General features: G+C 44.2%; 1 protein-coding gene across 1 annotated transcript in view; it reads left to right on the plus strand.

Moving 5' to 3' along the window:
• Positions 1-13,873, plus strand: part of SEMA5B (semaphorin 5B) — a 266,477-nt gene that overhangs the window by 218,148 nt on the left and 34,456 nt on the right. The window contains exons 14-15 of the mRNA XM_058840177.1: positions 6,884-7,001; positions 12,545-12,726. Of these exons, the coding sequence (XP_058696160.1) occupies positions 6,884-7,001; positions 12,545-12,726 (300 nt within the window). The remainder of the gene's footprint in view (positions 1-6,883; positions 7,002-12,544; positions 12,727-13,873) is intronic.

Consider the following 13,873-nt stretch of genomic DNA (forward strand, 5'->3'; position numbering starts at 1 on the left):
ACCCAGACAAACATGCCCCACATTCAGGAATTCCTTCTGGCTGTTGCTTTCATTAGGACTTCAATAGTATCTGAGTTTTCTTGTGGATGAATGATCCTGTCACTGGTAGTCAGAGACCCTCTGTACTTTTGTTTTTATTAGAGGTCAGTTTTGTTTGGCACAGTGACAGGAGTTTCTAAAAGTGTTCCTGAAGGAACACTCCTTTTTTTTTTTTTTTTTAACTAATCTGTTTTACTGATGTAAACATAAATCCAGATTTAATCAGAGATGGCATTAATCTTCATGTTTGAATAAATGGAATGTTGTTTTATTTCACAGCTTTAAAAATAAAAATAAATTCCTATCCAATAAAGAAGTCACTATTGCTAGAAGATGATGGAATGGAATGTCAGAAAGTAAGAAATTGAATAGTTGTGTAGCTTGTGCAAGGCCATAATCTATAAACCTCAATCGATTAAAGTGATATTGAAAATGGTAGACCAGAAGGTGAGCTCTAGCAAGCCCAGGTCCCTGATGTGGAAAAGAAAATTAGATGAAACTGCCTGTGAAAATCCTCTGTCTGTGCACTGCTTTTTTTTAATAAGTAACATGTGTTTGACTCATAAATGGACTTCATTTTTGGAGGTTGATTTACACCATGGCTTTAATTTATGCATTCAAAACAAATCATGTGCAGAGCAGCAATCACTGATGCTAAGCATGTGTGGGTGATAAATGACACATGCACACTTCAGCTTCTCTGCCTCTGCATCCAATATCACATGCCAAAATACCAAACCTTGTCTGTCCAGATTAACATCAACTGCACTACTCACAGTGGTGGTACCTGTGAGCTGCAGTATGCCTTTCCCAAGCAGGGCCCTGCTCCACAAATAGCCCCGTGAATTCCTTATGTAGTGTGTGGCTACTGGTCTTGAGGAAAGGGCAGTAACATCTGGAATGGAATATGTTATATTCATCAACTGAGAAATGAAGCTGCTACTTGACCAGCGTCTGACTAAAGCAGCTCAGTTCCACTTGGCTTCTCTTCTCATGGGGAAAGATAATGGATTTGTACAGATCACTAACTCATTTCTGCAGTTGGAATTTTTAAAGGTATCAAAATTAGAGGGATTGCTAGAATATCTGGTGCTTTTTTTCTCCTTTATAATCTTATTTTCTTAAACCACTAACATCCTTTTGATTCTCGTTCTTCTCTTTTCATGCCATCTGGCTTTAGGGAAGACAGAGGTCTGCTCTTCCTTGCACGGGCTATTGAGGTTGTCAGTAATTATGATTTGGTTGGCTGGAAGCTAATATGGTTATTTGTTTAGTTCATTCCCTCTGCAGGTTGCTAGCAATGGGACAGTAAGCTAACCTTGTCAGGAAATGCCTGTCTGCCAAACACAGCCTCATGCACACAACTAACACAGCTAAAACCCCCTTATTGCTTGCAAAAGGCTGTTCCCTTGCAGGTAACCATTCTAAGAGTGCAACAAGCCAGTGTGGAATTGGAATTCTGAGGTCTTATTCCCCAAAAGAGCGAGGGACACTCCTGTGCTGGCCACACTCCTGAGATGCTGAGCGTGGATGAGGCTTGCTCAGTGCCTTGCAGGATCAGGGTTATAAATGTTTGCACTGCACCAATGGATGTGCCTCTGATGGAGTCACTGGTGATGCCCGTGGGGTCTAAGGACCAGGTACAGAGACAATTCTTGTGTCTCCCTGACAAACAGGACCTTCACTGCAGGTTCCAAAGTCATGAGCAAAAACACAGAACTGTCGCCTGGTGCAGTGGCAGGGTTTTGTGAGGAAACACAGTTTGGGAAGGAACTTCTCAGGCTTTGGGTGTAGACCCCTGTCTCTGCACATCATCATGTCCTGCCATTCCATTCCTATTTGCTATTAGTCATAAAACAAGGAGTGATAAAAAGTTAAATGAAAGAGAGGAAATGAAAACTGGGAGAGTAAGCACAACCTGGCAGATGAAAGGAGCAGAGTTATTCACTGTGAATATTTTGAATGAGTTTTGTGGCTCTTGGTACAAAATGGCATTTTTATGTGTCTTCTGTCTGGTAGTAAGAACGGGAAGAAGCTATAGTAATTCTTTCTTTCCTTTGGTCTGTCAAAGCCTAACCTCTTGGGTCTGGTTCCATTGATTTGATGATTCATTTATTATACAGTCTAAAGTTTTAACTCTCAGGGGAAAATGACCAAAAGATGAGGTTGTCTAGACCCAGAGCAAATTAAAGTGGGAATGAAAAACTTTTGAAATACAGATGTTTAAGCTTTAATGAAGATTCTGAAAGAAGATGTCATTCAGGACATTACAAGAAAGGGATCTTGGGCAGCATCAGCATACTGGAAGCAGAAACCTTTTTACAGCACATACCATTAGTGAAGGCTCAGCACACCAGGTATCAAAGACCATATAAAAACTCTTTTGAGTCATAGGTAAGAGTTTCCATTGACTTCAGTGGGCTGTGGCTAGTGTCCCTCTTGCAGAGTCTTAATCCTTTGTGTTTTCCCAGATCACTGCTGTAGAAATGATTGCAACAGCCAACAACTGGGAGGCTTACAGCTCCCAAACAGCAGGCAGCAGGTGAGCTCTTAGGAGCAAGATCTTGTTTTCATGCAAATGACCTTAGTAAGTGAGAATGAGGAACTGGAGGGAAAAAACACCTTGAATAGGAGACACAAATGGAATTGTTTTTCAATTGAACCTTTCAGTGTTTGCCTTTATGTCTCACACAAGACATTTATTGTGAGGCAATGAATTAAAATTAATCGCTGTTGATAGTAATGCCTGATCAAAATAAATCCAGCCTCTTAGATATCTGTCAGGAGGTTCCAAGTCCTCACTGATTGTGAGGGTACTAGATGGCCAGAGGGAAACTGAGGGCATGGGCCATGTGGTATCATCATCTTCCTTTCACAGGCATCCCCCTTTGTAGTATTTCATTAACTAAGTCATTAGCAGTAAGAGAGTCAGTGTTAACCTGCTATGCTCAGGTAGTCTTCTGGGATAATGGGTTCCCTCTACCCTGGGAATTGTAGTGGAAGACAACAAGTTAGTGTCTCATTAATTCCTTGAGGCATTCCCAGCCTGCTACTGAGGAGAAAGTGAAATATTAAGTGAAAAGTTCCCTTTATGTACAATATAAAATCTGGGCAACTGAGCCAGTGGCAGAAGCCCCATTGCCTTTGAAACATCAGAATTTCATTGTTGTTTGTAAACTCCTTTGTATCTTATTTCACAGTATTTAGATACTACCCTGCAAGACTGCAGGCCCTGTGGCCTCTGTGAGATTTTTCAGCAGTATCACAATACAAAATGGTATTTACATGTAAACATTTCAATTTATATTGTGTTATGAGGATAGGAAAATGCTGTGATATCTTTGCATTTTCCACACCATGGTGCCTGAGCTACTAAGAATGATAGTGTACTTCTGAAGCATTTTGATTTGGGTATGCATGTGTGCTTGCATATATTTGTCTTTTGGTATGTGTTTGCTGATGTGGTTTTATTTTTTAATGACACAAATAGGGATATATATTCTAAAGATACTGTAAGGATATAAATTAGGGTGGCTTTTGAACTGTTTGCTGGAAGTATTTTCCAGAAATGTCATTTTCTTGCATCACGTACATTGTAATGCTTTTCCTGCTTAAAAAGGGAAAAAACTGGGCTAAATTTTGTGTAAGTAAATGCATTTCTCCTTATCCCTAGGTGTATCGCTGTCAGCCAATATAATAGGTTTCTCACTAGAGTTGAGGCAGATGAGTGTGCTCTGAGTCCTGAAGGGAGGCAGACAGCATAGCTATTTTGTTTTTAGATTTCAAATTGTTTTGAGGGCCTGCCATGAGATGAGGAGAAGTCCCAGGCTGTGATGGCTGTTAAATTACAGAGTGTGTGCTTTGACAGAGCCCGGGCTGGGTAGGAACTCCTTACGCTCCAGATGCAGCACATGGGGATGGCTGCAGCTGCCAGCCAACAGGTGCCATGCCTGGCATTTCCCAGAGCCCATCACCAGAGCCTGCTGTGCCCAGCATTTCCCAGAACCCATCACCACAGTTCACTGTGCCCAGCATTTCCCAGGGCCCATCACCATGTTCTGCTGTGCCCAGCATTTCCCAGAGCCTGTCACCAGAGCCTGCTGTGCCCAGCATTTCCCAGAGCCCATCACCAGGGCTGCTGTGCCCAGCATTTCCCAGAGCCCATCACCACAGTTCACTGTGCCCAGCATTTCCCAGAGCCCATCACCATGTTCTGCTGTGCCCAGCATTTCCCAGAGCCCATCACCATGTTCTGCTGTGCCCAGCATTTCCCAGAGCCCATCACCAGGGCTGCTGTGCCCAGCATTTCCCAGAGCCCATCACCAGGGCTGCTGTGCCCAGCATTTCCCAGAGCCCATCACCATGTTCTGCTATGCCCAGCATTTCCCAGAGCCCATCACCATGTTCTGCTATGCCCAGCATTTCCCAGAGCCCATCACCGTGTTCTGCTATGCCCAGCATTTCCCAGAGCCCATCACCAGGGCTGCTGTGCCCAGCATTTCCCAGGGCCCATCACCAGGGCTGCTATGCCCAGCATTTCCCAGAGCCCGTCACCATGTTCTGCTGGTGGCTGTGCAGCTGGGTTCCTGCTGGCACATCAGCTGCAGGCCATGGCAGTGGCAGGGGAGCGCGGGCTGTGGTTCAGTGAATGCTGTGTTAGGGATCCAGAGCCGGCTGCTCCCGGCCAAGAGCAGCACATTAGCTCCATGACATACATTATGCTAGCGACAGCAAAGCGGTCAGTGCCTAACTGGGGTATGCTGCAGCCTGCAGAGTGGCTGAGGGCTGAAGCACAGAACATATGGAGATTATTTCCTGAATTTTTGCAGCACATGTTTTCCTATAAATTAAATTCAGAGAAAATGTGTATCATAATAGGGTGATGCTTGCAACAGCCTTCCCTGTTATGAATTACAATGACCTCTCTCAACTCGCTGGGTGCCTAGCAAAATGGCTTCATGCAATTGAAAACAATAGTGTATGTGGTGTCAGGGTCTGAAAGCCTGACCAAAAGGCTCTCTGATGAAAAGCAGGGCCTTCCCCCCTCCCCACAATGCTTTTCTTTTTCTCCTTTTTAGAAACTGCAGTTTCCTCCCGTGGTGCCAAGTTGTCAAGAGTGGGGGTAGATGCCCCAGAGTCTGCTCTGTATTGAACTGGGTGCTGCCCTTGCTGGGGGGCTGCCGGACAGCAAAGGCAGCTCTGGATGTGGCAGCAGCCCCACTTCGTGGGTGAGGGTGGTGCAGGTTGCCAAAAGAGCGGGGCAGGGGTCCTTAGCCAAAGTAACGAGCAAAGCAGCACATGTCCCTTCTGTGTCCTTGGACTGAGGATCCCAAGTCATTTTCTAGGTAAATATTTGATGTTCTGTTGCCTGGGACTGGGGCAAAATGATCTTTGCCTTTTTCTTGAGTGTGCTGAAGCAACTGAAGGAAAAATACAGTAAAGACAGTCATTGTAACTGCCTTCCTAAAGCATGAAAAAGAAGTTAAGTTCATTACAACTCTGAGTATGAAATTTTTAGCAGAGGAAATGTAGGAGCAGAGAAGACTGGAAACTCATAATTAAAATATAAATGTGTCTGTGTATAGATAGATATATATATAAAGCAATGGGTACCAGACATTAAAACAATCTGGGGTTTGCTTTGGGACGAATCACTGTGGAGTCAGTACAGACTAACAGAGTGTTCTCAGCTGTGTGTGAGTGACTTTTTTATTTGCTGCTGATTACAGGCTAATAGGATTTCAAAGATTTCTGGGAGGGAAGAGTTCACATCTCATTGCATTTGAGGTTTGTGGGGTTTGGTTTTTTTTATGTTTTGTTAATCATACTGATACCTTGCCTTAGAATACATTTTGTTACTCTCCTGTTTAGCTTCCTGAACTGAATCTTTCCCCTCGGTCCCTTGTTGCTGTCTAATTGACAGTTTTCAAGTCATTTGGGATTTTTTGAAAGATCTTATCAGCCTTTTATGTGATAGAAGAGAATGGATCATAGGGATTAAAAATAGTGTTGTGAATCTTTTTAGGTTTAGTCCTCTCTTTGTCTTTTACTAATATATGCATGATGTGGCTTGTACCTTTATGTTTTCTTAATGGAAATTAACAATTTGAAAGCAACTCATGGGAACGACCAGTACAGCTGAATTTTATTGGTACAGACTACTTCTGTGACTGATCTTCTCTGTTTAGTGGCAGTAGTAGTCCCAGATATTTTTCTCTAGGAGCTCACATGTTGGGAACACACACTTAGCCTGTAAATATGGATTCAGGAGGAAAATGAATACAGCAGTGTTCAAAGCAGCCAAAAGCTTAGAAATAATGTTCTGCTGTGACTTTTCCAAACTGACATCTTGATGCTGGGATTATAAATGAAGCCATTGTTCCAGCAAAGGCCAAGACTAATAGAAAGCCTTTATTACTGATCCATTGGCTAATTCTGCTTGTCTAACCCCTTTGGATGGACACAGTGTCAGAAAACATAGTCACAGAGGTTGCCTTGTGTGAGATTTGGCCTGCTGTGTGATTACATGGGGGCACAAAGATATCTCAATGACAAGTGTTCTTTGACTAAAATTTGTAAAGTCATTTTCTTTCCCTAGGCCTTGCAGAGGAGTGAACTGATTTTTAATCTACAGCTTCTATGAGTGATATTTGCTTTGTGGCCTATCGCCCTTCTATTCATTTTCCCCCCTTCCAAGCAGGTAAACCTCTGCTTAAAGAAATTGTTTCTTCTGCTGAGCCTTGGTGTGGTTGACAGCTGTCATATACGAGGACTATACTTGAATATATGTCTTTAGAGCTAGACAGTCTTAAAGGGCTTTAATCTTTTGTCTTTGTACATGCAGGGAATGCTTGGGAGCCAGAGATCCTTATTGTGGCTGGGATAGCAAGCAGAAGCGATGCACCACCATTGAGGACAGCTCCAACATGAGCCTCTGGACCCAAAATATTACTGAGTGCCCAGTAAGTGGAAGGAGTGGAAATAGTTTATATATACTGATGTGTGTATGAAGAGAGAAAGGAAGGTGAGTGTGTGGCAGCCTGATGAAGTCTGGCTATTCTAATCTGACTCCATCAGACCTGAGACCAAATCTACATGATACTGCAAAAAAGATGGCCTTTTTTCCTGGCCTGTTTCCTGGCCTGGTCCCCAAAAGATGCCTATAGAAAAGAAATGTGTCATCTTGAATCAGTTTGAGTTGACTCTCTAGCTCCTTTCCCAGCCACCCACCCTTCTCTGATGACAATATCCTGTTCCTGGCTGTGATCCCCAGAAGCTGTCTGGCCAAGTATAGTTCCTGCTGCTTGAACTGTACCTCCAAGATGGCTGGGGATGAAAAATGAGTCTTGTTAAATAAATTGAGGATAGAGGAGAAATTGTCATTAATGTTCACTGTTATTATCTAACGTCAATTAGAATGTTAATACTGCTAAATCCAGTAGATAGGGAGAGAAGACTGGATGGGTTATATCTTCAGTACGCTATTTCTGTCTGGAGGTGCTGGGATGTTTATTCCCCTTATCTTCCTTATTCCTCAGATATTTTCCCAGGAAATATTAGTCATTACTTCAATCCATCCTCAGCTTGGCAGGCTTAAGTTTTTCACTGCTGGATTCAGAGGCTTGTGTGTTTATAACCCTCCTGTGTTGAACTGGAATGCAGTGCTTCTTGATTGCCCATGCTGTTATCTCGTCCTGCTTAATGCCTGTGTCTGTTGATAGGTGTGTGAGGTGTTAATCCTGTAGTTTGAACATGTCTGCTGTGGTGCACACTAGGGAACAAACTACTCTAGATCATTGTTTCAAGGTCATAAAAATCCAGCACAGAATATTCAGGAGCTTTGGCTGTTCTTGGGGTGCTAGTTTTACATTTGTTTTAACATTCCATTGTAGATTATTTTCTGTGCAGATGTTTCTATTCTGTTACATATATCAGCCTTGTGCTCTTTGACTGACAGCCTGCCAAGCTGTTTAAAATCCACGTGCAAGTGCTTTCTTTTTCTTTAACCCCTGCCACTCACTGGGACAAATTCCCACTGGTGTAGAGTGGGATGGCCCATTTAAGCACCTACATCAGCAATATCCAAGTATTTCCTTGTATTCATTGCAGGAGAAAGGTCATGGTCAACAGAAGCAAGGGTCTAGAACAACATGTGCAGAGGAGCACTGAAAGGGAAGGGAAATGGAATGACCCAATGCCAAACTTCATTCCTGCAAAAGACCTGTCAGTGAGTTTAGTTGGATGAGTTACTGTCATAAGAAGTCCTGGTTTTTCCCACCCTACTTTTCTGGGCTGAGTACCAGGCGCTCAGCTGTGCTGGTACAGCTGTATGTGAGATCACAGTCAAGTGTGAAATGGCGTAGATTAAAAGCACCCCTCCCAAATAAACTTTTCCTAACCCAGCTAATGTCAGTGAGTTCTTCTGCAGCCTAGCCCACAAACAGATGTCCTGGCACAGCTGAGAGACTGGCATTCAGCAACTTTTAAAGCCAGAACTGGCATATTATTGAATTATATCCTACATGGGCCAGGCATTTGTGTGAGTCAACCACAACACTAACACAACTTGACTGCTGCTCTTGTGCAAACAGGCTTGTTCAGAGCTAGTCTGAGCATCTTTGTACATCACTACATTGTGCCACAGATTCCCACTCGCCAGCTTTAATATTAAGGGACTTTAGATAGAGGCTTAATCATGCAGTCTTAACATAATATATTGGGTAATGGTTGCTACGTGTTATTACTATATAACATCCAGAATCTCCTAAGGGTTCATTACTGAGGTTGCAGTTTCAACCATTTTAACATTAAGAAATGGTAGCACACAAATTCCACAAACTAAACTGCTCTTCCATGTATGTGCCCATGCTTCATCAGGGAGTCCTGATACAGGACTGTATGTGCTTTACTGGGAGAAGGGAGTGAGGCCTGGGAGAAGAGAGAGAGGTGCACTTTGATTTTAGAAAAACAGACACATCCTATTTTGTGATATCTTACTGATGCTAACATGAGCCACCAGCAGGAAAGGAACTTTAGCTTAGTCTAATAAACTATTAGCCAAACTCATGGTGTCACTGTTGAGGGGGGTTGGCAAGTCAGGAATTGAGTATTCCCAGTAAAGTGTACCATCCTCCTTATCCTGAGCCAAACAATGATCTTCCTTCCAGGTTTTCAGCCCATTCCCACTGTGTGTTTCCAGCAAACCCTTATCTTAGTCATATTGCATCTGTTCCATGCTACCTTATTTTCTTGCTAATCAATGGCAGTTTCCCCACCCTGTTTTTGAGTGTCTCGTACGCTGTTGTCAGTTCATGTGGATTTAGCTGCTCAAAGCTGCAGTGCCCAGGGTGGTCCCCTGCTCTGCCCCACACTGAAGCATCTCCAGTGCACAGAAAAGTCTTTGGGTGCTGGGATTAAAATCAATGACTCTCTGAAAACTGAATTTTTTCCCGTGTCCCAGGGATTTTATACCCTGGACAGTTTTTTTCATGGGAATTGCAAAAAGGTGTTACAAGGACATAAGGTTCAGTTCCTTGCTCTGAACACTAGTTTGTTTCAAGGAAAATATTGCTACTTATAGACAGCTTTTTCCTCTAGATTTGATTTTATAAATGGTTTAAGCAGTTTGACTGAAACTTTGCAAGAATTTTCAGCTTTCATCAAACAGCTAACATGGAAATTTCCAGATTAAATAATTAAAACTTGGCAAAATGATAAGCAGTTGATATCTGAATCCCAAGATAAAGAATAGATTAATTGAAAGAATAAGGAATGCTTCTAGTCGTAGTGGTAATATCAGAATAAACATGGAAAATATCCTGGTAGCAGGGATTAGGAGTAGTCAGTCTCAGTTTTTAGATCCTGCACTTGAGCTTTTAGATTCTACAAGGAAGAAATAAAAAGATGAGGCCTTTGGTGTGAGTATGGCAGTTTATAAAAGACAAGAATTCCAGAATTGGAAATATTGTCAGGTGAGAGAAGGGCATTTGATCAGATGTGTTTTTAAAGATGTCCTCTTTGTCTGATGGGCACTGTGTAGGCTTCAAAGGATTTGCCTTGTAAAGGTATTCCTGAAAAAGATCAGTGCATATGGGTTTTTATCCCACTTCCCAAGTTTGCTCTTTTGAAGATATTTTTGTGAATTTAAAGATGGAATAATAATCCATATGTAATTTCTTAAGTATAAAAACTTCCCACACTCACAGTGTGACATGTTTATAAATCTCAGCATTTTGATTATGGTTGCTTATTTGTTTAATTTTTGGGTTGTTTCCCAGTATCACTTGAGAGCCAATAATTATTTGTTAGCTTTTTTTTTTTAATTGATGCCACAGGCCATATCATACCATTGATTTCTGAAAAGAACTCCCTGCTGGAATCAGCAAGGCTTTCTGGCTCAAAAATTAATAGAAATGATCCAATGCTTGAAGTATGACTTTTGTAATGCAGGAAAAAAAAAAGGAGATAAAAATCTAGTATTAAATATCTCAAAGTACTTATTTTGACTCTCTCCCTCCAACTTCCAGAAACCCAACTCTATTGATTTTTAAACAATGTTTAAAAGAGCAAATTCAACGACAACAAAGCTCAGTGATCTCCTCTGTGGGCATCTTGCCTTGTAACCTGCAGCCCAGAGCAAATTTTTACAACTACATGATAATCTATTGCAAACAAAGGCTTACAGCAGATGCCTGAAGCCCCCAGCTGCAGCCTGATGAGTGCAATATCAGATCTAAATTGCTTCCATGCCACTGCTGCATATTTTTGATGCTGCTGTAGATGGGTGAGAGGGGAAGATGACAAGCCACCAGAGGTACATTCTGAGTGTTTAGCACAGTGCCAATCTTGGAGAATAAGCACAGAACAGCATGTTTCAGAGGATGAGTGCTGGAAAGCACTCTTTCCATGGCTGTGATTGGATCCCTGCATGACTCCTGAGCAGGCTCACAGCCCCTCTGTGCCTCAGTTTACTTGTCTGTAAAGCAGGAACAATCATTCCCCTTCTGGGGCAGCCCAGGAGGCTGATCCTGCTGGCAGCAGAGCTTAGTGAAGCATGGCACAGTGGGGTTTGTCAGGGTAGCTGGCTCAGATTTGGGGCCAGGGCTGCTTGCCAGGGGCCCAGCCTCTTCCTTCCTTCACCCTTCGTTGCGTGCAGCACTGAGGCCAAATCCAGTGTTGTCTTTGCCAGGGGCTTTACCAAAGCTGCTGAGCACCCCAGCACCATACAGGTCACCCCACAGGCTTGAGCCACTTGCAGGCAGCCACCATCTGTGCCATCTGCTTGCAAGGCCTGGCACTTTGGGGCATGGGGTGGGGAGCCCGGAGGCAGCCACCAGGGCAGAAGTGCATCATAGTGCCGTGTTGTTCCAAGGGAGTAGCTGCACACAGGCAGGACCAGCACCAATCCCCTTCTGTGTCATGTTTCTCAAGTCAGTAGCAGAGGGGATGCCAGGACAAGGGTGTTCAGGGAAGTTTTCAAGACACGGTCTTGTGCTGCAGGATTTTGCAGTACTGGTGGAGTGGGCAAAAGAAAGCAGCAGTGGCAAGCAGTGATTCCAGGAGAAGCAGGTAGCACAAATCCTCTCCAGAAAGCCTTGGGAACAAGGGCCCAAGCAACCTTGTCCCCTAGCCCTCAGCTTTAGGCTCCCCTAGAAGCACTGGTTAAAACAGGACACAGGACAGCAAGCTCTGACACCCTGTTTACTGGAGAGTTGTCACCAGCTCTGAAATGGTTCTGTTTCTCATGCTCTTGGTCTGCCAGGAGTACTGTATTTTTCCTTCATTACAGTGTGCAGGAAGCTGTCAAGTCCCAGCCTGTTCAGGGCTGTGCAGGTATGAAGCAAAGGGCAGAGGGAACAGATAGCAGTGTGGTCTGGTCTATAAATCATCTTAAGATGAATTCTTGCACTTCAGGTGGTTATATGATCCTCAACATTAATGCTAGTGACTATCATCTTCGCTTTTTGTTCTTCATCCACACGGCCATTTAGGCTACAGCTCAGTTTAGAAAGGGAGCCAGTTCTTACTGCAGGTTCGGACAGGGCCAAATTCAGTGAGGCCCCAGTGTCAGCTGGTCACCATGGTTATATGGACATTAACTTGGAAAGCACTCTGCAGGAAGCCCTGCAGAGGCTGGAATATGATGGAGTGGGGTCAGTCAGTACTGGCTATGCTTGAAAGGCTGAAGCTGTGCAGTGTGGAACAGGGAGTGTGGTGGTTGTGTGGTGTGGCAGGTGGATGCTTGCTCCTGGTGTGGTGCTGGCTGGGTCGGCTCAGTGCCTGTGTGCACATGTTGGGTATGAGGCGTGGAATTTGGAGGGTAAATATTGATGTGGCATTGTCTGAAAACAACCCTGTGTTTTGAATCCTGCTCACAAGCACAGGCAGCTCCCATCTAAGATGCATCCTAATCCCCCTGGCAGCTTTGTTTGGCATTTCTATTGTGGGCCTGTCTCCAGAAATGTAAACTAACTATTAATGACTTTTCTTTTCCTCTTAAAATTAGGTGAAAAACCTGACAACAAATGGAAGACTGGGGCCTTGGTCCCCATGGCAACTGTGTGAGCATTCAGATGGGGACAGCACAGGCTCCTGTATGTGTAGGTCACGTTCATGTGATAGTCCTCGTCCTCGCTGTGGAGGTCGCGGCTGTGAAGGGGCCAGGATTGAGGTTGCAAACTGTTCAAGGTACCCCAGCATCTTTGTGCTTCTTAAGGGAACAAGATTTGTGTCTGTCCACAGCTTAGATCCTTCCTTGTGAGCACGTCACTGTATCCCAGCCAAAGTGAGGTGTGTGAGGTCCAGTCAGTGTAAAATGAAGAAACCCAAGGGCTGTGAGTGAAGGGCCCTCAGCCAAGGCTCTTGGAAGATGAGCACCCCAAATTCCTGTACACTACACTGTGCCTTGGTTTCCCTCAGCTGTACAATGAGTAGTGACCCAAAAGGAGAAGGTAAGGCAGAGGTAGTTGTCAGCCAGATGAACAGCAGACTAGAAAAAGCAATAAGCTCATAATTTTTCAGAGTTTGAGTTCCAAGGCCACATTGCCAAAACCAAGCAGAGCTACTTCAGAACAACACTTGTAAGGACAGGGCTGAGCCTCGCTCCAGGCAAGGCTTGTTTGCCTTGTTCTGCGAGTCTGTGACCTGTCTGCAGCACAGGCTGGCTGCTGGGCAGGTGAGAGCAGCACGTCATCCTCTGGCAGCCAGCGGGTGCAGGAGGCGGCTGCCGGGACGGCGCTGGAACAGCACAGGCAGCTCAGCTCGTGCTGAAGTGCTGCCTGCCCATGGGAGCCTGAAGCTCAGCTTTGGCCGTATGGAAGCTGAATGTCCTCCTGTGGGGTGCCCAAACCTAGCCATGTTTCTGTCTGTGGCACCCCACCACCCTCAGACTACCTCATGTCATGACTCAAGGAAAGATGATGCAGTAGTGTAAGTGCTATTTAATCAGGGTGGGGGCGGCCAAGATTTTGGTAAATATTGGGTCAATACAGTTTTTATCTACTTTATCTTCTCCATAAACATTCATTCCATTAAAGACAGCTGCCTCTTGACTCATCCCTGGAGATCAGTGCTGACCTTGGCACCAAAAGTTCAGCAATACTCGTGTTTTAATTGGCATCTCTCCTTCCAGTTATTGGCTGTGTTGCCCAAAAGGTGTGCAGACATTCCTGCCCCTGTGCTGCCACCATGGGCTGAGCAAAGCCTTCCCCAGGCAGGCTTTTTCTGTCAGTGGCAAATAGAAAACATGCCAGTGGGATGGATTTCTCAGCACTGCTCTGATGGCAGAAGAGGCAGGAACAGTTTCTAAGAAGGGGATGAAAAACAGATTATTCAA

The sequence above is a fragment of the Poecile atricapillus genome, chromosome 5 (assembly GCF_030490865.1).
Source record: "Poecile atricapillus isolate bPoeAtr1 chromosome 5, bPoeAtr1.hap1, whole genome shotgun sequence".
Lineage (NCBI taxonomy): Eukaryota > Metazoa > Chordata > Aves > Passeriformes > Paridae > Poecile > Poecile atricapillus.